Source organism: Pelophylax lessonae, assembly GCF_965119305.1.
Source record: "Pelophylax lessonae genome assembly, chromosome: 3".
Classification (NCBI taxonomy): domain Eukaryota; kingdom Metazoa; phylum Chordata; class Amphibia; order Anura; family Ranidae; genus Pelophylax; species Pelophylax lessonae.
Genome location: NC_138770.1, coordinates 469,141,373 through 469,168,381, shown reverse-complemented (window position 1 = coordinate 469,168,381; position 27,009 = coordinate 469,141,373). Strand labels below are relative to the sequence as shown.

General features: G+C 42.5%; 1 protein-coding gene across 1 annotated transcript; it reads left to right on the top strand.

Moving 5' to 3' along the window:
• Positions 1-11,839: 11,839 nt before the first annotated feature.
• On the top strand, positions 11,840-13,193 carry LOC309550586 (uncharacterized protein; the record flags this gene model as incomplete). Its single annotated transcript, XM_082250931.1, has 2 exons — positions 11,840-12,168; positions 12,314-13,193. 2 exons carry the CDS (start codon positions 11,840-11,842, stop codon positions 13,191-13,193), a joined length of 1,209 nt encoding a protein of 402 aa, XP_082107057.1.
• Between the last annotated feature and the right edge of the window lie 13,816 nt (positions 13,194-27,009).

Sequence of the window (27,009 nt, the reverse complement as noted above, 5' to 3'; positions counted from 1 at the left end):
ATTGATACAACTCAGTATCACCATAGATAGAAGACTACGAGAAAGAAAGGCTGAGAAAAAAGGAATGCCATTATCCAGTTCTTCTCGGATTTCGGCCGTTGACCCCGTTCCTATGAAGGTAGGAACCATACGCCCACCTCTATCAATTATGGAAAGAGCCAGAAGACGATCTGGTAATCTCTGCTTGTACTGTGCATCCCCGGATCACAAGATAAACGTCTGTCCCCTAGTCTACAAAAAGAAGGGTGAGTGTTCACATGTCCTCCTAGGGGGATTGACAACTTCAATCACTAACCCTTATCTTTCTGTTTGCTTAACATTACAGTGGGACCAGAACAGGATTACTACTAAGGCCATGATTGACACAGGATCTTGTGGAAATTATATTGACATACGTTTTGCTGCTTTAAATAAAGTTCCTATTATTTCTAAACTTAAACCTGTCTCAGTGAGTCTTATTAACAGTGTTCCTTTATCCTCTGGTCCGATCACTGATCAGACACAGGCACTCCTAGTCACTACTAACGGGTCTCATATGGAGACCACTACCTTCGATCTAATACCTTCACCCCACTTTCCCATTGTTTTGGGACTTCCCTGGTTGCACACACATCAACCAACCATAGATTGGAAGGAACGGACCCTGACCTTCCTCTCTTGCTATTGCGAGGGTACGTGTAACCTCCCGTCTTTCGGGAAGATCCTGTCTGTGGTGACAGATGAGATTGCACCACTATGTTATCAGGATCTCTCTGAGGTTTTTCTTGAGAAAAATGCTCAAGCACTACCTCCCCATCGAGACTATGATTGTAGCATTGATCTACTCCCAAATAGCAAATTGCCGTTCGGTCATGTTTATCCTCTTTCACAGGATGAACTTTCCCACCTCAAAGACTATTTGGATGAGAATTTGGAAAAAGGTTTTATTAGACCTTCCACTTCTTCCACAGCAGCAGGACTCTTTTTTGTCCGCAATAAGGACTCAAGTCTCAGGCCTATCATCGACTATAGGCAATTGAATGCTATTACAATAAAAGATCGCTATCCTCTACCGCTTATCCCTGAGCTCATTGAGCAGGTGCGTGGAGCTACCTATTTTTCAAAATTGGACCTGAAAGGAGCATACAATCTCATTCGAATCCGTGCTGGACACGAGTGGAAGACTGCATTCAGAACCAGATACGGATTGTTCGAATATCTTGTAATGCCATTCGGGCTATGCAACGCCCCTGCAGTTTTTCAACGATTTATAAACAATATTTTCAGAGACTTACTAGATGTCTGTGTTGTGGTATATCTGGACGATATACTTATATATTCACGATCCCTGTCTGAACACATAAGACATGTAAGACTAGTATTATCGAGATTGCTTGCACACAACCTTTATGTGAAACTGAAAAAATGCTTGTTTCATAAAGAAGAGGTACTGTTTCTAGGCTACATCATATCCAAAACAGGAATCGAGATGGACATGAGTAAGATATCCTGCATTCAGGATTGGCCTACACCAACCACACGCAAGGCGCTACAGCGATTCCTTGGATTTTCGAATTTCTACAGGAAGTTCATTAGAAACTTCTCTGCCATTGTGAGACCCCTCACACAGCTCACTAGCATTAAAAAACCATTCAAATGGTCAGATGAAGCAAATAAAGCTTTTCACCTGTTAAAGACAAGGTTTACTTCTGCTCCCATACTACGCCATCTAGACCCATCCCTCCAATACATTCTGGAAGTAGATGCGTCAAACATGGCAGTAGGAGCAATACTCTCCCAACGACCAACTCACACTTCACCACTTCATCCAGTCGCCTTTTTTTTCTAAATCCCTAAGCAGTCCCGAGATAAATTACCCCGTGGGTGAAAAGGAACTGCTTGCTATAAAATTGGCTCTGGAGAATTGGCGACATCTACTCGAAGGCACCCAATTACCAATACTTATATACACGGACCATAAAAATCTCCAATATCTTCAGACTAACAAAACTCTCTCGCACCGACAGGTACGATGGTCACTATTCTTTCTAAGGTTTAACTTCCTAGTGACCTACACACCTGCAGATAAGAACAAAAAGGCGGATGCACTATCACGACTAACTGAAGAAAACTACTTTGAAATCCCTTCCGTTCCTATAATACCTCACAAACGCATTATTGGAGTTGTCCGTTCCTTGAAGGAAGAGGTTTTGCATGGTATAAGTTTGGATTCACCCCCACCACAACTAAATACTGATGCAGAAGGCTTCCTCTACTACAACGACAAACTTTACATACCACCTACCATACGCACCAAGATCTTGGAATTATCGCATGATGTGCCTATGGCAGGACATATGGGTATGACAAAGACTCTTAATCTGATTACCAGGCAATTCTGGTGGCCTGACATGAAAACATCTATACAAAAATTCGTCTCTTCATGCAATGTCTGTGCCAGGTCCAAAATTGACACTACGAGACCATCCGGTCTACTATGCAGTCTACCAATACCCCAAACTCCATGGGAAGTTGTGTCCTTGGACTTTATAGTGGAATTGCCTCCTTCCAAAGGATTTAATACCATCTTAGTGTCAGTGGACCATCTGACAAAAATGGCACATTTCATTGCTATTCGCAGACTACCTTCGTCCAAACAAACGGCAGAACTCCTGATGAAACATGTCTTTAAGTTACATGGTATCCCAAAAACTCTTCTGTCTGACCGTGGATCACAATTTATTTCCAAGTTCTGGCAAGAACTATGTCACATACTACGGATCGAGCGGAAACTCACTTCTCCTTACCATCCGCAGACCAACGGACAGACTGAAAGAGTCAACCAATGCATCGAGCAATATTTACGTTGTTACATTTCTTACCAACAGGATGATTGGGTGGATCTTCTCCCTCTGGCAGAATTTGCCTACAACAACGCAACCCACAGTACGACCAAGCAGAGTCCGTTCTACTTGAACTATGGGTTTCATCCCTCTATTCTTCCACCACGCATCCTTCCTTCAAATAACCCAGTAGCTTCAGACTATCTTACCCAAATAAAGGATTCTCTGGGTTTGCTTAATACTACCATTGCACACGCTCATAGTCAACAAAAGAAGTACTATGATCTTCGCAGAAGACCTTCTCCTCAGTACGCTATCGGGGACCTCGTTTGGCTCTCAACAAAAAATTTAAGACTGAAAATCCCTAGCAAAAAGCTTGGACCTCTGTTCTTGGGACCTTTCCCAATCAAGAAACTTATTGGAAAAGCTGCAGTACAGCTTACATTGCCAATAGACCTCAAAATACATCCCATTTTCCATGTGTCGCTACTGAAGCCCCATGTTCCTGACCAAGGAATAAGGCCTTTATTACATTTATTTATTTACGTCATCACGTTTATATTTGAAGTGGAAATATACCCCAGCCAAAAGAATATGTCATTTTAAAAAAATAGCACTTTATTGAGTTTAATAATTTAAATATCTATCACATCATCTAATATTTTAACATTTCACTTCTGAAGCGCGCCACAAACCCACATTGTTTTAATTCTGTATCAACTGGTTCCTGGTACCAGTATCGTGGTGCAGCAATAAGAAGGAAACATACACTACCTCAGATAGCGCAGGAACCACCCATACACATAAGGAATAAGGCCTACTATCCCACCTCCTCCTCCTGTACAAGTTGAAGGTGGAGAAGAATACGAGATAAAAGAGATTCTGGATTCTCGTATCCACAGAGGAAGACTTCAGTACTTGGTTCGATGGAAGAACTATGGGCCCCAAGACGACACCTGGCTAAACACCTCTGACATACATGCCTCTAGATTAATCCGCAATTTTCATGCGAAGTACCCAGACAAACCAGCACCAGAGGCCTTCAGGAGCCGGCCTTAAAGGGGGGGTACTGTAATGTTCTGGTACCTTTGGGTACCCTAATTACTCTTTCATAAGTGTATGCGCCCCACCATTCTCTTTTGGTAAGGTGCGCATACACCTTTAAGACTGATGCTGTCATCACTGAGCGCCGGACTGGATGGCTATTTAGATCGCCGGCTCTCACTCACATGTGTTCGTTCAAACTGCTTTGTGCCTTGATGCTAACCTGTCTTGAAGCTCTCATGCTTGCAAGCATACCTCGCTGTCGGAACCACGCTGCGCTGATCCCTGTATCCCGCTACCGGATCATCCGCTCTTGCCGAACCTCTCCTCTACTACATTGCTATTAGTGATAAGTACCCCACAGGGGAAACCTCTATAACTTTCATACTAAAGCTTACACTATCTAGCTCTGCATACTAAGGACTATTACTACATCTGCATTATCTAAGATTGCTAGCTCTTGAGCCTACTACCACCTGTTCTTGCACTGGGTTGATCTCTCTTGTATGTCCACCTGCTACTCTGTCATCTGCTACCATACATGATTGCTAAACCTATCTGCATCCCATCTGCTACTATCTTACTTTCAAGAACATTTCCTTTCAAGTGTCTGTCATCTACCATCTCTACCCAACCTGTCTCTTCAGCCTATCATCACTGTGTTACTATATACATAAGTCACTCTAGGAAACATCTTATTGAGTGTGTGTATTTACTTGCTGAATTGAGATCATCCACACATGATGAGTGATTGAGAGTTGGGATAGGTGTCTCAGCGTTTCTCTACATGACTACTGAAGTGGAATATTTCTGCAGCTGAAAATCCACATCATACATAAAACGCAGGAGCGTTAGACATACCAGGCCACACGCCCTCAACATGGGGGGGTGTGGGTGCTTTGGGGCAGGGGGGGCTCTGCACCCCCCCACCTCAAAGCACCTTGCCCCCATGTTGATGAGGACAAGGGCCTCATCCCCACAACCCTGGCCGGTGGTTGTGGGGGTTTTCGGGCAGGGGGCTCATCGGAATCTGGACGCCCCCTTTAACAAGGGGGCCCCCCAGATCCCGGACCCCCTCCCTATGTGAATGGGTATGGGGTACACTGTACCCCTACCCATTCACCCCATAAAAGGCAGTGTGTGTAAATAACGACAGGAGACGTTTTGAAAAGTTTATTGAAAATCTTCATCTGTTCTTCTCTGCTCTGGTCTTCTCCTCTCTTCTGGTCTTCTCTCCGCTCTTCTCCCCTCCGCTCTTCTGCCCTCCGCTCTTCTGCTCTTTTGCTCTTCTGCTCTTTTGCCTCCTCTGGTCTTCTTCTTCCTCCGGTCCTCCTCCGACGCTGTCACCGGTGATTATGCCGGTCTCTACAGCTTGTTATATAGCCATTAGGGGCGTAGCCTATCAGCGAGGCCCCGCCCCTTATGTCACCGACGACGTTGGTGACATAAGGGGACGGGGCCTCCCAGTGACGTCACCGGGAGGCCCCGCCCCTAATGGCTATATAATACGCTGCAGAGACCGGATACCGGCATAATCACCGGTGACAGCGTCGGAGGAGGACCGGAGGAAGAAGAAGACCAGAGGAGGCAAAAGAGCAGAAGAGCAAAAGAGCAGAAGAGCGGAGGGCAGAAGAGCGGAGAGGAGAAGAACGGAGGGCAGAAGAGCGGAGGGGAGAAGAGCAGAGAGAAGACCAGAAGAGAGGAGAAGACCAGAGCAGAGAAGAACAGATGAAGATTTTTAATAAACTTTTCAAAACATCTCCTGTCGTTATTTACACACACTGCCTTTTATGGGGTGAATGGGTAGGGGTACAGTGTACCCCATACCCATTCACATAGGGAGGGGGTCCAGGATCTGGGGGGGTCCCCTTGTTAAAGGGGGCTTCCAGATTCCGATGAGCCATGTTGAGGGCGTGTGGCCTGGTATGGTCCAGGGGGGGTGGGGCCGCTCGCTCGTCCCCTCCCCTTTCCTGGCCTGCCGGGCTGCATGCTTGGATAAGGGTCTGTTATGGTTTTTGGGGGGGGACCCCACGCCCGTTTTTCCGGCGTGGGGCTACCCTCATATTCCATACCAGACCTGAAGGGCCTGGTTTGGAACCTGGGGGGGAACCCCACGCCGTTTTTTTCCCCATTTTGGCGTGGAGTTCCCCCTCAAGATTCTCACAGCGCAAGTCGCGCCGCAAGTCGGATCATCCTGATCCGACTTGCGGTGCGACTTCCATTCAAATCAAAAGGCTCCCATAGGGAACCATTGATTTTGAATGGAAGAAAAAAAAAACGTTTAACGTGGCTTAACGCACGTTAAGCAACGTTATTCAGCCTTTAGCAGCGTCAGACGTTTTTACAGCTTGACGCTGCAGCTGCAGAACGCACAGTTCCTGTTTTTTTTTGGAGCTGTAAAATGCCTATGCCACTTGGAGCTCCTAAAAGCTCTATGTGTGCATGAGGCCATAGAATAACATGGATGGGCGTTCTGCAGCTGCAAAAAAAAACGTCTGACGCTGCTAACAGCAGCTCCAAAAACGTCCAGTGTGCATGAGGCCTAAGAGAGAAAGGGGTAAAAACTGGGAAGGGAGGAGTTCAGTTCCTCTTTAACATGTAGCATTACTTATATATAAATATCAAACACAAAGATTTTTATACATTCATAAAAAAAAAACATGTAACCTCTGCTAGGGACAGCTCACAAGGAGATGAATCGAAGTCTGCAGGGAAACAGAAGAGAGTCAAACGCAACAATATAGAGAAAGCAAGAAACAAATCAGTTCTCACATACAGGTGTCACCTAGATGATATCTATGAGACTAATCCAGGGGTAGCAATGTCAATATTCCCACATTGTTGGAATTGATTTACAGGTAGTAAGTGCTCCAAAAACAGCCAGCTGCAGACACATCACAGATCAGTGTACATATTTGCCAGTACACCATGGATCTTCAAATAATGTCAAAAGGTTTTATTGAAGAACGATCACATCGCAGTAGAAAAAGTGCAACATTACAGAGCATCGCAGGATCAATTTTCTCCTGCGATGTGATCATTCTTCAATAAAAACCATGAATGCTGTTTGAAGTTCTGTAGTGTGCTGACAAATATGTACACTAATCCTGGAGTATAACACTCTGAAATACGAAGATAATATAAATCTAGATCCAAAAAATTTGCATTTATTTGATAAAGTCCATATTAGTTGGAATGTGAACCTAGATCAAAATACACTATATTGACAAAAGTATTGGGACGTCTGCCACGCTTATGAACTTTAATGGCATTCCAGTCTTAGTCAGTAGGGTTCAATATTGAGTTGGCCCACCCTTTGCAACTATAACAGCTTCAACTCTTTTGGGAAGGCTGTTAATAAGGTTTAGGAGTGGGTCTTTAGGAATGTTTGACCATTCACATTTGTGAGGTCATGCACTGATGTTGGACGAGAAGGCCTGGCTCACAGTCTCCGCTCAAATTCTTTCCAAAGGTTACATTGGGTTGAGGTCAGGACTCTGTGCAGGCCAGTCAAGTTCCCCCACCCCAAACTCATTCATCCATGTCTTTATGGACCATGCTTTGTGCATTGGTCCAAATCATTTGGTGGAGGGGGTATTATGGTGTGGGGTTGCTTTTCAGGGGTTGGGCTTGGCCCCTTAGTTCCAGTGAAGGGAACTGTTATGGTTTTAGCATACCAAGACATTTTGGACAATTTCATACTCCCAACTTTGTGGGAACAGTTTTGGGCGATGGTCCATTCCTGTTCCAACATGACTGCGCACCAGTGCACAAATCAAGGTCCATAAAGACATGGATGAGTGAGTTTGAGGTGGAGGAACTTAAACAAAAAGAAAGCAGCGCCAGCTTAGTGAAGCATAAGGTTTATTAATACAAAAAACACATAGTGACTTACTCTTAGGTAAGTAAAGGCCGGTGCGGTAGGTGAATGGGATCATCCATCTTCTTGTCCTGGATACCGTTGCAGAAAGGAGGGGTGCGTGGTGTCGGTGGTGCGTGGAGGCTGTTGTCTGGCAGCCTGTCTGATGGTGCTGTGGTGGTGGAGGACTCTCAGTGGGGCTCCACTTCCTACTTCCTGTCAGCCCGACATCACTTCCTGTGAGGCGGAGGGAAAGATGGGCGTTGCTAGCTTTCGGAGCATCCGTGCTCCTTCATTAGGCGGTCTAATGAAGGAGCATGAATGCTCTGAAAACTAGCAACGCCCATCTTTCCCTCCGCCTCACAGGAAGTGATGTTGGGCTGACAGGAAGTGGGAAGTGGAGCCCCACTGAGAGTCCTTCACCACCACAGCACCATCAGACAGGCTGCCAGACAACAGCCTCCACGCACCACCGACGCCCCGCACCCCTCCTTTCTGCAACGGTATCCAGGACAAGAAGATGGATGATCCCATTCACCTACCGTACTGGCCTTTACTTACCTAAGAGTAAGTCACTATGTGTTTTATTAATAAACCTTATGCTTCACTAAGCTGGCGCTGTTTTATTTTTGTTTATTCTCCTCAGAGCCTCTCCTTGCTCCAGCTGGCAGCCGCTTTTCGTGGGCCCCCTCCCCCCTTCCACCTCATCCTTTTTTATATTTTTCTACCCATTTTTTACTTTCTATATTTTTACCTCTTTACCTAATGGTATGCCACCCACCATCAGAGAGCACCATGTAATCATTACATTTATGCTTTATGCTTGTACTTCGAGGTGGAGGAACTTGACTGGCCTACACAGAGTCCTGACCTCCACATTTCCACATTTTCCTGGGTATTCTTTGTTGTATTTTTCATTACAAGATGCGCCAAATATTTTCGATTGATGAAAGGTCTCCATACCATCAGAGATGCAGGCTTTTGAGCTGAGAACTAATAAGCTGAAAGGTCCTTCTTCTCTTTACTTTGAAGGATGAAGTGACCATGGTTACAAAAAAGAATGTCGAAATTTAATTTGTCTGACCACAGAACACTTTAGCTTTGGCACAGAGAAGACGTCAGCGTCCTGGATCACGTTCAAGGCTTCTGCTTTGCATGATAGAGCTTTAACTTGCACTTTTGGAAGGCACAGTGAACTGTGTTCACAGACAGTCATTTTTGGAAGTATTCCTGAACTCATCCAGTGGTTCCATCACAGAACCATAACTATTTTAAATGCAGTGCCATCTGGGCACCCAAAGATTACAGGCATCCAATACTGTGTTTCAGCCTTGTCCCTTACGCATAGAGATTTCTCCAGATTCTTGGAAACTCTTGATGATAATATGTACTGTAGATGATGATATATTCAAAGACTTTGCAATTTAACATCGAGGAACAATATTCTGAAATTGTTAAAAAATTTTAAGAAGCAGCTTTTCACAGATTAGAGAAAGTGGTTGTTGGGCGCTTCTGACCAGGCAAGAGGGAAGGAGTCCACCGCTGTAGAAGGGGCGCAGGGGATGCTCCAAATTCTTGTTGGGGACTGTCCTGAATGGCAAAGTACGAGGCAGCACTGACTAGGAAACTCCGAGGAATCCGCTGGCACAAGTAGAAAAAAGAAAACAGGCGCCACTGTAGTTAGCCAGAAAGTTTATTGCACAAAATACATACTGACTTACATGAAAGTAAGCTCCAATCCGTATCGCAGCGTCTCCAGCGCACGATCCGGCCGTCCACCGGTCCGGAGGTGATGTCACAGGAAGCTGGTCCTTTTTTTTACGTCTGAGACATTCTGGCTATCTAAGATGCTCTTTTTATAACCAATAATGTTACTGACCTGTTGTCAATTAACCTAAATAGTTGCAAAATGTTTTTCCAGCTCTTCCATGTTAGTACCACTTACTTTGCCAGCTTTATGTTACCCTGTATTTATTTTATTGTGATTCGTTGCTGCCATAAATTCCAAAATTACCAGATTTTTTTTCTTAAAATTGTACATTTTCTCAGTTTAAACAATTGATATGTTTTATTTTGTGAATATATTATGGGTTTATCAGATTTTGCAAATCTATTTACTTTTATATATATATATATATTTTTTTTTTTTTTTTACACAGCGTCTTGACTTTTTTGGAATTGGGGTAGTATTTTTAAGATCTGCTCTTGGTCCCAAATGAGAGAAATACACAAATTACACTCATGAGAGACGAATTCCTAAAAAAAAGGCTATCCTTCTCAAGTTCTTGACACTGGACTTGTCAAAGCTTTTCACAGACACAACAATCCTATTCAATGTATAGATTCTATCAAAGGAGTTCCCTTTGTTAAACTCACAATTTTCTTTCAAAGCATATCAAGAAAATGGCCAGTAGATACAGATACAGCCTGTTGGGATGAAGGGATTTATGTCCAGAGGTCAGGAAGCCTCCCTTACATTCATACAAACGTAATAAAAAATGTATGTGATCTTCTCATTACAGCAGATCCCAGAGAGAGATATCACAAAACACAATTCACAATTTCAGACAAGAAGAGATACTATAGGTTTTGCAAGTGTAAAATCGGCAGTGTCTCAATCTGAGGAACATTCTTCACACAATCGCAGGCAGAATAAAGATATATCATTAGGGATTACTGTAAGGATTGTCATACACCAGTCGGATTTCGTTTGAAGTAGTAAAATGAGAAAATTCAAAAGATCTGGATGGAAATTCTGTGAATGTAGTTTTTGTTTAAGAAACATTATCAGAAAACTACATTTTGTAATTGGCAAAACCACATGTCCCTTCAAATGCCATTTTCCAAAATATGAGAGTGGAAATCAAGTGGTCTTCATGATCAGCAAAAACTTAATAAACATGACAAACAGTTTGCTGTGCACTTTTTTTCAGCACGCCACCATACACACAAACATTGCAGCATGGTCATCGGCCATACACCCATTCCAAATTATGGCCCAGAAAAAGAAAGGTTTCTGATTCAACGAGAAAATTTTTAACTTTTTTGATCCCCATGCTGCAGACCATGAGACCTAGGGGATTTAAGACTGACCTATCACAAAGATATTTTTCACCTGACTGATAATCTTTCATAATTATGTTGTCCTTTGACAAGTTTTTTCATGTAGTTTCGGCCCATTTTTGCAGTTACCACCTTTGTCTCCTCCAATCTACCACACTGAACTCTGTTAATTTTTTGTCTAAAACACACCATTTTCATTTTTTTTTTTCACATTTTTATTTTGTTTTCCCATTTGTTTTGGTATATTCTATTTTTCATTTATCCACAGAAGAGGGAGTGATCTGGTCCGACTAATGCAAAGATTATCCAACCAGCTGGAAAATCTCTGTATACAGTTGCAAGTTGCAACCACCTTCATTAGGTAGAGTGAGATGCATGGAGTTGCCAAATGTTGCTTTGTACAAAGTAGGTTACAGTGGAAATTTTGAACTGCGCTCTCTGTACAGTCAGTGAAAAACAGATAAAGAGAAGCAATATTTGAGGAAAAAAAGGAAAGGTGGATGAGTAAAGTAAGAGAATTATAGGTAGAAGGGACTGATGCTAATTTGTTTCATTATAGACTAAAACAGTGAGGTAACAGAGCAGATAAGCCCTGGTTTTTGCAGGTTTACTTTTAGGGCTCTTTCACACGGGCGTTCCGTTTTTATCTTCAGTTCCGTCACTTTTTTTTGTTACGAAACGGACACTGATGACAATTTTTACATCAGTTTGACGTCCGTTTTTCCGTCCACCGACGTCCTTTTTTTGTCCGCCAACGTCCTTTTTTTGTCCGCCGACGTCCGTTTTTTGTCCGCCGACGTCCGTTTTACATCCGCTGACATCCTTTTTTTATCATTTTTCTATACATTTTCCATCCGTTTTTCATCAGTTTCATATTCGTTTTTCATCCTTTGTTTTTATGACTCATAATTTCCCATGTCACTTTGCTCTTCCCCAGCATGCATTGGGTTTCCCATGCTGCTTTGTGGTCCCAGTGAATGACTCAGTGTGCATACAGTGTGTCCCCTGTGTGTTCCTGTGTCTTTTCTTGTGATTTATATCAAAGCGAGCAATGGCCCCTTCCCGATTTTGGGATGATGTCACATGCCTTATGCTCCTGTATTATGTGAGGGGAGTGGAGAGCCGGAGGAGGAAGACTGTTCAGCGAAAACGTTGCACCTATTGGGCTCATCCTATGATGCTGAAGAGGCCCTCTGAGGGATTTCTTTCCCTACACTATGCGGATTTGAGACGGTATCCGGTTAAATTCGTCAATTTCACCAGAATGAATGTAACGACATTTGATTTTGTCTTGGAGAAATTGTTACCACGTCTTCAGCGGATGGATACCAATATGAGACGCAGTGTGCCGCCAGCGGAGCGTCTGCTAGTGACTCTCAGGTAAGTCAGCTGCTGTTGTCATGCTATATATGCTGTTGTCATGCTATATGTCATGCTATATGCTAGGGGCAAATGTCAGATAACATGTAATTACCAACTAAAATGTACTTTTCCGTTAATTCTTGTCTAATTTCTTTATGCCTAGGTTTCTTGCATCCGGTCAGACATTTACGTGTCTGAACCATTATTTCCTATTGGGGATCTCCACAATATCGATGATCATTCATGACACCTGCAAGGCCATATGGGAGGAGCTAACACCAATTGCAATGCCTGTCCCTGATGCACATTTGTGGTTGCAAATAGCTGAGGGATTCCTAAAGAAGACCCAATTTCCCAACTGCCTTGGTGCCCTTGACGGGAAACAAATGCGGATTAGAATGCCTCCTGGATCAGGCTCCAGTTATTTTAATTACAAAAATTTTTTTTCATTGGTGCTGATGGCTATCTGTGATAGCAACTATAAATTTGTTATGGTGGATATTGGGACATATGGTAGCTCTGCTGACTCCCGTGTCTTCAGGACATCCGCTATGGGTAGAAGGCTGTTAGACAGACGTCTGAACCTACCTGCTGACAAGCCACTGCCAGGAACAAATGGACCAGCTATACCTCACGTTTTTGTGGCTGATGAAGCATTTGCCCTCTCACGTCACCTTTTAAGGCCATACGCCAAACATAATCTAACAAGCCAAAAAAGGATTTTTAACTACAGACTGAGTAGAGCAAGAAGGTTTGTTGAGTGCACATTTGGAATCTTAACAAACAAGTGGCGCATTTTCCATAGTGCCATTCAACTTAAAGTGGATAATGCCGAAGAAGTGATCAAAGCATGTTGTGTGTTGCACAATATCGTACGTGATAAAGAAGGCTTCAGCATGGATGATGAAGATGAAACACATTTGCCCTCCGTGCAATATGGTGGACTGCGCCCGAACCATTCAGCTCTTGCTCTACGGGATAAATTTGCTGATTATTTCATGTCCCCTGAAGGAGAGGTTCCATGGCAGTATGCCCATATGTAATCTTTTTAAAGATTGTAACTGCACTTATTTTCATTTTGTTCATTAAAAGAATATTTTCCATTTGTTCAATAAAAGAATAAAAACAAATTTTTTGTCAGAAATATTTTTTTTATTTAAACAGCATCACACATAACAACCTGTGTGATTTTAACATGAAACAAAAGAAAATTCAAACTCCAAAGTCAACCTTATAAGTCGTGATAATAGGGACTTGGAGCATTCCCGAACTGCGTTGATGAGGAAGATGCAGATGTTTGGGCCTGGGACATGTAGGAGTCCTGTGAGTTTGACGTTTGCTGGCTGCTGGTGGGGTTTAACTGGGTAAATGGTGGTGCATGGGATGGGGGTCCACATGGTGGGAGGGTATGGGTTGGCATCCTATTATATGGCAGGATTGGGTTAGGGGGGTAGGATGGATTATAACCATAATGGCCAGGTGATGTACTCGGCATCATTGGATGCTGGACTGGCCTTTGATGCAACTGGTATTCAGGTATGGGTTCCCCAGCTATTGCAGCTCTTATACATGTGATGGTTACATGTGATATCTGCATTTGTACCTCCATTTTTTTGTTATTGGGGGTCTGAACCAAATGATGATATAGGCTGCGAAGGAATGCAGCATCATAATTGTTTGGGTCTTGGAAGGGGTCCATGGATTCAGCCCTACGCATGGCCCTCATATCCTCCATGAACCCCATCATGGCAGTGTCCATTGGTGTTGGTGCAGCACCTCTTCTTTGGGACCCTCTAGAAGCTCTGGGAACCTGTACAGTAGGAAAATTTGTTAGAACATTTGTCTTTACTAAATGTTTACAATAGGGGCTTTGGTTTGGTAAAATTCACTTACATGTTGTCTTTGCGTGCGGACTTGAACATGTTAAGGAGACACCTGTGCAGAAGTTTGAGGCTGTGATTCGTGGTCACTTGGTCAGCCTCTGCTTCGGTGACCTCTTCCCCCTCCTCTTCGGTTTCTGTAATGTTGGATCTGGTGCTGTAATACAATACATTGATAAATGATTTGTCCTACTTTTCAAATTGATTAAATTTTAAGTAGAATGACAGCTTAGTACTCACGGTCTTAAGTCCATTACATTACGCAGGAATGACAACATTTCAAAAAAAGGACTTCTCCTCCTCTGACTGACTCCTGCCCCACTTCTGCTCTCCTCAGCCTCATTCTGGAGTTCCCTCGTATAGCGGTCCCTTTGTGACCTCCATCTCGTGATGATTTTTTGGCCTATGAAAAATGGATAATATGAACTTAATTACATGACAGATGTCACAATTAGGTGGACCACAAGTCTCAGCAAGCGAACAGTGAAAGATACGGTAATATAACTTTACATTTCACCTATCTGTCTCTTTTAGCATGCTGAGACTTGTAGTCCACCCATATGTCACAATTAGGTGGACCACAAGTCTCAGCAAGCGAACAGTGAAAGATACTGTAATATAACTTTACATTTCCCCTATCTGTCTCTTTTAGCATGCTGAGACTTGTAGTCCACCCATATGTCACAATTAAGGTGGACTACAAGTCTCAGCAAGCGAACAGTGAAAAATACGGTAATATAACTTTACATTTCACCTATCTGTCTCTTTTAGCATGCTGAGACTTGTAGTCCACCCATATGTCACAATTAGGTGGACCACAAGTCTCAGCATGACAACCCCACCCTCACATCCCCCCAAAAGATACACTTACCATGTATGCGACGTTGCCTATCACTCAATGAGGTCCAGTTGGGGGTCACGTCCTTGAAAATTTCCTCCCACAGCCTGGATTTGGTGATGCGGTCGCTATACTCTGTACAGTGTTTGTCCCAAATGCCAGGCCTGGCATGTACTAGTTGGATCAGACGTTCGTGGGACACATCACAGGCCATGACTGCTGGTTACTTGGGGTGTGGTACTTGGGGTGTGGTAACTGGTGGTTGTTGTCACTTCCTAGACCACTAGACCACTACCTGGGTCAAAGTTTAGATATTATACTGTATTTTATTGAAAAAAAAAGGATATAATCGGAGCGGATGTCAGCGGATGTTATCCGCTAACATCCGTGTTGCGTCCGTTCCGGTTTTTTTTTTACGGAGGAAAAATAGGGTTCTCTTCAGTCCAAAAAAAAAAGGACATGAGCGGACCGGACGCTAAACGGATGTTAGCGGATGTACATTTGCCGACATCCGCAATACCATTGACTTGCATTATGTCCATTTTTCATCCACAATCGGAAGGGATGAAAAACGGACATACGGAACGCCCGTGTGAAAGAGCCCTTAATCTTGGTATAAGATGGAAAGATATGAAATCCTAAAGCACTGGGCAGACTTTTTTTATTGGGGTACAACCTATATGTCAAAAATATATTCAGCACCTGATGTGAAGGAGGTCTGCCATGTTAGCATTGACGTTTCTCTGAAAGATTTATGAATATTTAAATTGCATTGGAGAGAGAGTAGAAAACTGGAGGTATGATTATGGCAGTTGATAAAATTATCCGGGTGCTACTAATAAACAAAATAATTTACAGTAACTATTATTACACAAAAAAACGTATACTTTAAGTTAATATGCAAATTGAAATGGGATTTTAAAGAATATCTTCAATACCAGAAGACTGTTAACTTAACTTTTTGGAACTTGAAATTTGGGTGCTTGAAGAATACTATAATTGAATCACTTTACCACCGGAGGATTTTGCTGTCTTACGTCCAGGCCACTTTTTGCGATTCGGCACTGTGCGACTTTAACTGACAATTGCGCGGTCATGCAACGCCATACCCAAATGAAATTGACGTCCTTTTTTCCCACAAACAGAGCTTTCTTTTGGTGGTATTTGATCACCTGTGTGATTTTTACTTTTTGCGCTATAAACAAAAAAAGAGCAAAAAGTTTGAAAAAATAACAATGTTTTTCACATTTTTTTTATATGAAATATGAAATTCCCCTCCAAAAATGTAAAAAATCAAAATTTTTTATCATTTTTGGCCAATTTGTTTTCTGCTACATATTTTTGGAAAAAAAAATTTGCAATAAGCGTATTTTGATTGGTTTGCGCAAAAGTTATTGCGTTTACTATCTTAGGGAAAGATTTCTGTAATTTTTGGTGGGTTTTTTTTTAACGAGTAATGGCGGCGATCTGCGATTTTTTTTTTGCGGGACTGCGACATTGCGGCGGACAGATCGGACTCTTGACTGACATTTTTGACACTTTTGGGGGTACCAGTGACATTACTACAGTAATCAGTGCTATAAATATGCACTGTTACTGTAAAAATGACACTGACAGGGAAGGGGTTAATTTTATTGGAGAGGGAGGGGTTAATGTATGCCTGGTGCTTACTGACGTGTGTGGGGGGAAGTGACTGAGTAAAACAGGGACAGATCGCAGGTTCAGCTATGCTGAACCCTGCAATCTGTCACTGTCTGTGACTTAGGAGATCCGCCCGCTTTGTTTACACAAGCGGGCGGATCTCCACACTCGATTCCCCGTGATCACCGCCACTCCTCCCCTGGCCCGACTCCCGCTGTGACTGAAAACAGCGGGAGCGCCGCCCACAAGAGGGAGGAGTCCAGCGACGTAGGTCTACGTCGCTGGACGATAACGATCCACATTGCCGCAGTAGCAGCAATGTGAGCGGGGGTAAAGCGGTTAATTGGCACAAAAAAATAGAATTTCAAAAATACATTTTAGGTCTTCACATGACTGGGCTGTCACCATTCAGGTATGCTCACTTAGAGAAATAGGGTAAATTGAAAAAGTGGGAGAGTTTGTCTTAATGTTAAAAATAATTGAACTTAAGCCTGAAAGAGGACTGGGTCATGTCAATTACGGATGGAATTAAGTATGAGTTTTAAAATGTATAAATAAAATACTAGAGTATGTTGAAGGCCCCCCTAACACTGTTGATAAGATAGAAATTCAGCTCCTTAGATTATTCTAATCTCCCTTGAATGGCTAATTTGAAATGCTGTGCATTATGTGAAACTAAAGCCTTAGTAACAAAAATTGTAAACAGGCAGCGTTGAATTGCAGAAGAGACATGCTAGGTCTCTTCTGTAAAAAAACAAACTTACCTGCCTGTTCACAATGTTCTTTCAAATGCATACTGAGTGGTGCATACACAGCTCAACATACATTGTCAGCACAGTGGCAATGTGGCAGGAGGAGTGGCTCCTGTGTGCATGCACACGAGTCACATCATCCCCGCTAGCCAATCAAGAAAACTCAGCACCCCGGAAGAAGCCAGAAGAAGAAGTTGCCAGTGGCCTGTGAGGAATCCAATGGTCGCATCACTGTAACAGAGGTAAGTATTCTGCGGACTTTAGCTCTGGCCATTTTCTAGTACATCAGTGCAAACATTGCTTTTAGTAGGTCTTCGTAAACATATTGATTGGCCATATAACAGTGCAGTTACAAAGTCATGTCCAGGTTACCAAATAGATGTCACAAACATGGAGGATTTTTGCACGAATGCACCTTCGTCTGTGTAGAGAAAAAAGACATAAATCCTTGCACCGGCTCTGAAAATATGAAGCTATAGTGAATGTGCAGAGAAAATCTAAATTTTAAATGCTCAATTTGTAACCTTTATATATATATATAATCCCAGTTACAGCATAAACTTTACTCATTTCATCATGCAGCTGCTTTCTGTGTGGAAGCAGCATGCTCTCTGCAGCACTCCAAAATTTGGGCTGGTGCTCTATTTCGATCCAAAATGTTTTATTGTTTTTTTTTTTTTCAGAAAATAAAACATTACAGATAAACTTACAACAGGAATAGTAAAGACATAGTAAAGTACAATAGTATGGTCATATCACATAGGGCTGGTGCTCTATTTAACAACTAAGAGCAGTTAGACATTAAAAATATAGCTTTTTCCTGCACATCTACTGCACATCATTTGCCTAAAAGTTATGGAGAGAATAGAAAGAGCTCACAAAATGCATGGGGGAGATTAGAGTCAGCAAAATGTGCTTCACTTATGCGAATTACATTGGTAAGGTACATTGACTTGTGTTCACAGTTTTTTACTATTGTCTTGTGTTGACGGTTCTTTACTTAACCCAAAAGTTCCCCAATAGGACTACAATCTGTGAATCTAACCCCACTTCACTCTTTAATATCACAGTTATAAAATAACATGTTATTTAAACTTTACAACAATACATCACTAATAATAAAATACTAAACCCTCTCATGGAAATGGCCATGCATTGCAAAAGTATATATATTTTAGCGTCCATGACTTCTCAAAAAAGTTTTCTGCTGATAATGAATAAATTGACACAGTTCAGCCCAAAAAGCCACCTTTTTCATTTATTTCAAGTTGAAATTCCAGTTATCCAAATTTAATACAGCAAGCAATGTCAAATTCCATTAATTTGTCACTACATCATCCATATAACTGCAGTCCAGACCTGGCTTTAATATACTGTATATCTTATAGTGCATGAACTGGACACATGTCCAGTAATTGTATGATACTCCATCAGATCTTACAATAGATCTAGTCATATACATTATTTGCTATGAGATCTGTGGTGCTGCATGCTCTCTGGGCCACAAATCAGTCATGTCAACATAAAAATAGAATGTTCTTCCAAAACTGCTATCTCATAATAATGTTATTTTCTTTCTAATCTGCCTTTCCCTTAAAGTACCCCAAAGGCATCCCTAACCATATATTCTTGTTTGAAACTTAAACCTCAGTGCATTCATTTAATTAATATATATTTTTTCTTTCTGGTAAGCTCCTATTATATCTAGCCAAAACATTTCAGTTTTTGATAAAGTGGGGAAGGGTCAGAACCCCTGCCAGTTGTTTTGTTTTTGTTTTTTTTACTGCTATCTGGAGCTCTTTTAAAAGAGATTTCCTCTCACTTATTGTCACTTTCACTAGGCAGAAAGTCAAGGAAAATCTGCAGCATGGACACATGCAGCACTAAAAAAACTAACAGGGATTCTAGCCTTCCCCTACTACTATTTGTATTTTTGTTGGTGCTTATGCTGGAAATTATCCCTTACTTCCTGTCTCTTGAAACTGTTGTCAGTGGAGCAGTAAGTCATGAGAAATCTCTCTGATGGATCCCCAGATAGAAGTAAAAAAACCTGACAGTGATTCTAATCCTAACCATATGTATTCAAAACTTAAAAAAGATTTTGGCTGGGGACGCACTTTAAATAAACTACAAGTATTTTATCTTTTATTAGAGTTTGAGGGTGAGCAATACAAATAAATGATTGTTGACTAAATCCAAGTGTAAATTTCAGATTCATTATCTGGCACTGAAACCACAAATTCAATTAGTTCCTAATTTATCATAGCCAAAACATTTTAATGTTAGCTAACAGACATTTGACCAAACCCTAATCCCCCAGGTGCAAGTTTTCATAGGCTGGTACACATTCAGTGCCCATCCTGCCCAAATCCTGCACCTGAACTTAGCATGCACCATTAAACATACAACTGAATTAGAACAAATACCTGTTTGTTTGCTTGTGAGAGCTGACTGAGGGAGGATATCCACAGATCCTGTCTGGTACTGCTGAGGAAGGCTGCCATGCGTGCTTCAGGAGCCTTCTGAGTACAGACCTGTGGGACTTGTGCTGTTAGATCCCCCTCTGGGTGCTAGAAGTCAGCTACTGGGTGCAAGCTAAATGGACACTGGCTAGTGTCTTGAAGAGGCAAAGTTTATTGAGTTCCTTCTGCTACAAAGGGACTTACTCATTCCATACAGGCACTGTATGGTCCTGCCGATAATCTGCTACACGGTTCTATTGAGAGAGTTGTCCTCACCTGTGAATAGTTAATTTGGAGTATCCTACTAAATCCCTTCTCCTATCCAAGTTCTCCAAATAAAATACAAAACCAAATCCCCAGAGACTTCCGATTCCAGCCCCACATGTGAAGGAGCGTGAAGCAACGGACCCGGCTCGCCCTGCTAAATTAGCCAGCAAAAGAGACCTGCTGGCGGTGAGTGAGGCTCGATCTATCCCCCACTGCCACACACTCACCTGGGAATGCCAGTGGATGGACAAGTTCGTGCTCCATGGCCCCCCCGCCACCTCTACGAGTGTCCGCACGGACCGCGCCTCACAAGGCCCAGTTCCAGCCATGATGGCGGACAGAGCGGACTCCCCACTTGGCCACGCAGCTCCCTCTGACCCAGCCCAGCTAGCGGCGATGCCTGTGACACCTTCCAAAGACCAATATGCTGGTATTGCACAGGCAGTAGCTGCTCTCCTGTCCCCCACCATTACATCAGTGGTGGACAGGGCCATAGCAGCGGGGATCACACAGCTGAGGAGAGAGCCGGGTGAATATGCCACGCAGCTCTCGGAACTGGAGCACAGGGTTGCTGAGATAGAAGACGCAGTGCAACATTTTTTTACTGCTGAACGACAGAATAAGCAGATGCAACAGTATATACTGGATAAGTTGGATGACTTGGAAAACCGATCGAGGCGCAATAATCTGCGAGTGATTGGCCTCCCTGAATAATTTAGCGCTGACTCCTTAATGGATATTTGCGCATTGCGCATACCCAGAATCTTTGGCATCTCTTCACCGTGTACAGTGGAAAGGGCACATCGCCTGGGAGCACCCTCCAATGAACGGCGCTCTCCTCGCCCTGTTATTGTTTGCTATCTGAACTATTCTGACAGGCTCAACATTTTAAAATCTTTCAGGAATTCCAAATCTCTGCAACTAGATGGGGTCAAATTGCTCCTGTTTAAGGATTACTCCCAAGAGGTCCCTAAGAGACGCAAAGCTTTCTAGCCCATTTGCAATGCTCTTTTTCAAAAAGGCCTGAAATTTACCTTGGCATATCCAGCATCCTTGCGCTTTTTGGACCCCCTTGGGAGATCAAAAATCCTTCACCCATCTGGAGGAAGCCATGCACTACCTCGAAACTTACCTCCACATCCCGATGGATAACTCGAGCCCTACCCCTCTTAACGGCCTGGTAATCCAAGAGACCAACCCAGCCCTAGAAAGCATCCGGCCAAAAAACTATGCCTCTCTAACTCCCTAGGCCGCAACAATGCTCCACGCTGATATATAGCGCTGGAACTCCACCACTTTCCTAGTCTTTATTCCTTTAGCAGGGATCACTAAGGTTGCTCGGGAGCCGGCGAGTTTCTGCAATGCTTATTCTTATAGATTGCTTTTTCTTTTTTGTTTTGTTTATCTGATATATGCATTACCTAGTTTGGAATGCCTTTTATGATGTCATGCCTTAATGATTCTTTTACTTCCACTTTTTTTGCACAAGTTCCACATTACCGTGGGACATCACATTCTGTCCCTACATAATTCTCCTGCACCCTAGCGATTTCTGGCTTTGCTCCTCCTTAACCTGCATGGCCTGCAAATTTTCCTGGGTCTTACCCCACTGCCTGCGGGCAAGAATGCAGCTTCCCCCGGTAACATTGCTCGAATTGGTGGTACACATGTGGAAAAAAGAGCAGCTCGATCTCTATAGGGTATGTACCCTTCTTATTAGCATTAGTTTGTTGGTTATGATGTTTTCTGTTACACCTCTTCCAACCCCCATCTCTCCGGAATTTTGCGGTCTACTTGCCCCCTCCCACCACCTAAATATTACACCTATGCCACAATATATACTTGCCCATCTTAGATTTCTTAATGCACTCCAACATGGTAATAAGCCCCCCATATCGAAACTTAATTCATGAAAGTTATTTCTTGGAATGTCAAAGGACTGCACTCGCCTCATAAGCGTATGGCAATCCTTAGACATTTAAAACGGTTGAAAGCTGACATAGCAGTACTGCAGGAAACCCACCTCAACACCTACCCACCAAAACTGTGGGTAGGCCAGGTTGAAGGTTCTCCAGCTGTGGAGGGGAAAGCAGGGGTCCTCATGCTTATCCACAAAAACCTTCAGTGTGAGGTTCTTCAGACCCACGCTGATGGTGACGGTCGTATCTTTACAGTACGCTTAAAAACCTTTAACCAAGAATGGGCGGTAAAGATGGTGTACGCGCCTAACTTTCCTACCAAAGATTTTTTTCAAACGCTCAGGTCTCACTTGGCACCCTTCATTCATTTACCCATCATGGTTGCGGGTGACTTAAATTCGGTCATCAATCCACAGGAGGACAAGTCCCTAGATACACTAAATAAATAAATAGTGCTGCGCAAATATAAATATAACTACCTATCAAACGGTGAATAAAATGATTAAATAAAATAAAGTATATATACATATGTGAATAATATAATAAACAAATAGACGATAAACTTAATTAAATAATACAATGTGCAAATGTTAAAAAGTCCAATATAAATAAGTAGAAGTGTGTGGGCAAAAATAGTAATCACTCAGATAATAATCCAAATAAATACAAAAGTGCAAAGTGATCCAATGTGCAAAATATATGAAAGTCCAATGTAAAACAGTCCCAGTGATTCTTGATGATAAAACAACACTTCTATATAAGTGATCAGGCCACCTAAGAGTGGCTGGTGCTTCCCCAATAGGTGAGTGACCAGAGTGTCACAGCTCAGCAACAACCGTGCACCCCCTTGTGAGTGGGTGCTCACCTCAATAAAGATTTAATAGAGCATATATGTAGGGGATCCCATAGAAGCCTGCCTGGATAAGTATGGCTCCACCCCAACGACACCGATCCGGCCAGTATATCTTATCCCGCAATCCAGCGTCATATGCAGATATAACAAAACTTGCAATAGTGCTGAAATCCTTTAAAAACTTTTATTCATAAAAAATATATTTATCACACTCACATGTATGCCAAAGAGATAGTGTATAAAAAGTATAAATAATTGCCCCTACCTTGCGGTCCAGGACCCACGCTATTGAACAGCCAACTACATGCCTTTCAGGTGCGGTACCTTTGACTAGACCTTTCCTTCTGACCAATTTTTATGCTATGTAACATGATGTATGTTTATAATATTACAAATATTTACATGCATTGTTTCTCACATATATGTTGTACATTTTTCTTCTAGTAATTATAACTGATGCTTGTATAACCCCTCAACTGCCCCTGAGGAAGCGGCTGTTGCCGTGAAACATGACGGGCTACAGTTTTGTCGGTCTTTTGTCGGCATCGTCGGTCTTCACACAGATACTAACCAGGGGATCCTACTTCTGGCTGGTAAAGGGTCTATAGTTGTCTCTATTAGCCCCTGTGGTAGATACTACATTACGATCTGCATTTAGTTTATTACAATGTGGCTTGTATTCTTCATGTTTTTAAACATATGCTGTAATACTGTTTTGCCTCGCTGAATACAGTATATATTTTATGTTTTTGTTCTTTCAATAAAATTATTTATACTTTTTATACACTATCTCTTTGGCATATTTGTCTAATGACGGCACCCTATTAGAAAGTCCCCCCCCCCATGCGCCCTTTCCAGTTTCCTCTTCTTTCTACATATGCAATTGGGACGTGGTGCCTCTTTCCCTAAAACTCTATCTTTTGAGCTTGTCCCCCTTTTTTCACACTCCGTCCGTCCTTGCCCCTCCCCTTCACTATCAGCTAGTGAGACTGTCGGGCTGCCGAGCTCAGGAGAAGGCAGACGGGTACGGCGTCTCTCACTAGACCACCAAGACACCTTCTATGGTTGGATTAACTACATTAATGGCTTCTTAAAGGTGCATTCATGCACCTATACATGTGAGTGTGATAAATATATTTTTTTATGAATAAAACTTTTTAAAGGATTTCAGCACTATTGCAAGTTTTTTTTATATCTGCATATGACCCTGGATTGCGGGATAAGGTATACTGGCCGGATCGGTGTCGTTGGGGTGGAGCCATACTTATCCAGGCGGGCTTCTATGGGATCCCCTACATATATACTCTATTAAATCTTTATTGAGGTGAGCACCCACTCACAAGTGGGTGCACGGTTGTTGCTGAGCTGTGACACTGTGGTCACTCACCTATTGGGGAAGCACCAGCCACTCTTAGGTGGCCTGATCACTTATATAGAAGTGTTGTTTTATCACCAAGAATAACTGGGACTGTTTTACATTGGACTTTCATATATTTTGCACATTAGATCATTTTGCACTTTTGTATTTATTTGGATTATTATCTGAGTGATTACTATTTTTGCCCACATTACTATTTTTGGACTTTTTAACATTTGCACATTGTATTATTTATTTAAGTTTATCGTCTATTTGTTTATTATATTATTCACATACGTATATATACTTTATTTTATTTAATCATTTTATTCACCGTTTGATAGGTAGTTATATTTACAGTATATTTGCGCAGCACTATTTATTTATTTAGATTCTTTACACTGATATGAGAAGTGGAGTGCTTGCAGCTTTTTATTTATTTATTTAGGGAGGTTGCTCGTGGGAATTTTTTATCAATTTCCCTAGATACACACTGTGTCCCCCTACACTTCCCACAGTCCACATCTCATTTATCGCAATTCACTGACAGTCTGCAACTCTCTGACCTTTGGAGTATTTCACATCCGACGGAAAGGGAATATACATACTTCTCTCCACCTCACAACTCCCTTTGACTACGCTTTCCTAAACCCACTTCTCTTAACCAAAGCTTCTGACTCCTGCATCCATGACATTGCCATTTCGGACCACTCGCCAATCTCAGTTACACTTTCGGGACTGACGCCCCAAAACCCCTAGAGGCTGTGAAGGTTTCCCTCATACCTAGCCCAAGACGAAATGCTAAGTCGGATTTTAAAAGACTATTGGGATTTATTTACCGACACTAACCGGGAACACATCAATAACCCCAACCTCTTCTGGGAAACAGGGAAGGCGGAACTTAGAGGCAAATTTATCTCCTATGCCTCTAACCATAAGAGAAAAGTGCAAACAGAATACCTAGAGGCGAGCAATAATTTGCGTCTGGCTCAAGCCTCTCTGGCCAAGCATAACACCAATGCTCACAGGGAAGCTTGGCGTAAAGCTAAGGAATGGTTCGACTTGTGGGCGGAGAGGTACAGGAGAAAATTCACCGCTCTTTCCTGGAAATCAAGTACCATAAATTTGGTAACAAACCAGGGAAATTACTGGCACGTCTCTGCAAAGGCCCCTATGTCCCCACACACAGAACCAAACTAAAAGACAAACAGGGACACCTGACCACTTCCCCTAGGGAAGTTAACACTATCCTGGAACAATTTTATGCCTCACTACATGGAGAAGACCCCATTAACGTGTCATTTGCCCAGAATTTCCTTGATAAAGTCACACTTCCTGTTCTCAATGACTCAATGTTATCTGCCCTTAATGCCCCAAAATTCGTAGGATGATTAAATCCCTATCCTCAGGGAAAGCTCCAGGCCCAGACGAATACACTCCTGACTTTTTTAAATTGACTACTGATACCCTAGCCCCGACTCTTCAGTCTGTTTTCCAACATATTCTAGATGACTCCCCCTACCCTCCTACTGGTTTACAAGCTCATATTAAACTTTTTTCCCAAGCAAGGCAAAGACCTGACTGACCCAGGGTCCTACTGACCTATTTCCCTCCTTAACATAGATTCTAAAATGCTCTTGAAAATCATTGCGAACAGACTGGCATCCAATATGCCCTCCCTTATCCACCCAAATCAAGCGTGCTTCATACAGGGTTGAGCTTCATCATCCAATATTATAAAAGTATTAACTGTTCTTGAACTGGCTAGAGCGAACCCAACCTCCGATATAGCAATAATCTCCTTAGATGCCGAAAAAGCCTTCGATAGCATCAGCTTCCATTGGCTAGACCTGGTCCTATTAAAGTTTGGCTTCTCAGGTCCTTTCACCCACCTTATCCAAACAATGTACTCTGCCCCTTCTGCTAGGTTGGTGGCAGCAGGTCACATTTCTATCCCGATTAGATTGCATGAAGGTACTAGGCAAGGCTGCCCCCCTCTCCCTTACTGTTTAATCTAGCCATAGAACCCCTTTCCAGATATTTACTCTCCAACCCCGACCTACATGGCGTCAGAGAGGGTTCACAAGAACTCCACACCGCGCTATTTGCGGATGACATTTTAATCTTTACATCCAACCTCTCAGCTGACATGTTACGTATTTAATCTATCTTTGACACCTTCCGCCACTGTTTGGGTTTAAGAATTAACTATGCCAAAAGTAAAGTTCTCCCCCCTTTCCGGTCATGTCCCCCTGAGTGGACGGAGACATCGGTCTTCTCTATTGCCAAACAATATATCACATACCTAGGAAAAAAAGTAGGAAAATCCCCCTCATCAATTTCCCAACTCAACTTCCTTCCCCGTCATACACAGAATCACCTCGGAATTGGAATCTTGGTCTGAACTTCCCTTATCTTTATTCAGCAGATGCCACCTCTAGAAAATGGTGAGCTTTCCAAAACTTTTATATGCCCTCCAAACAACCCCCTCCTGTTAAGACACAAAGACATACAGAAGCTTCATAAGGCTTTGTCAACTTTTCTATGGAAAGGCAGCAAACCTCGCATAGCCTTATAAAAACTAGAATTACCCAAAGGCTTTGGTGGGGTCAACTTACCCAACATCAGGCTATAGAATCTAGCTTGTCTTTTGAGAGCGGGGTTGGATTGGATTAACAGAACCTCAAAAAATTCAAACTACGACATTGAATCCCAGTTATCTAGCCCACTTTAGTTATCAGCATTGTTGCACTGCAGAATCAGAGAGGTACCTCCACACCTGAAACAAAACCTTATTATCCGTGACACCATCTTAGCTTGGAGAGAAATTGCGAAATTGCTGGGGCTTTCCCCCACATGTCTAACCATCTTTTAATTTGCGGACATCCTC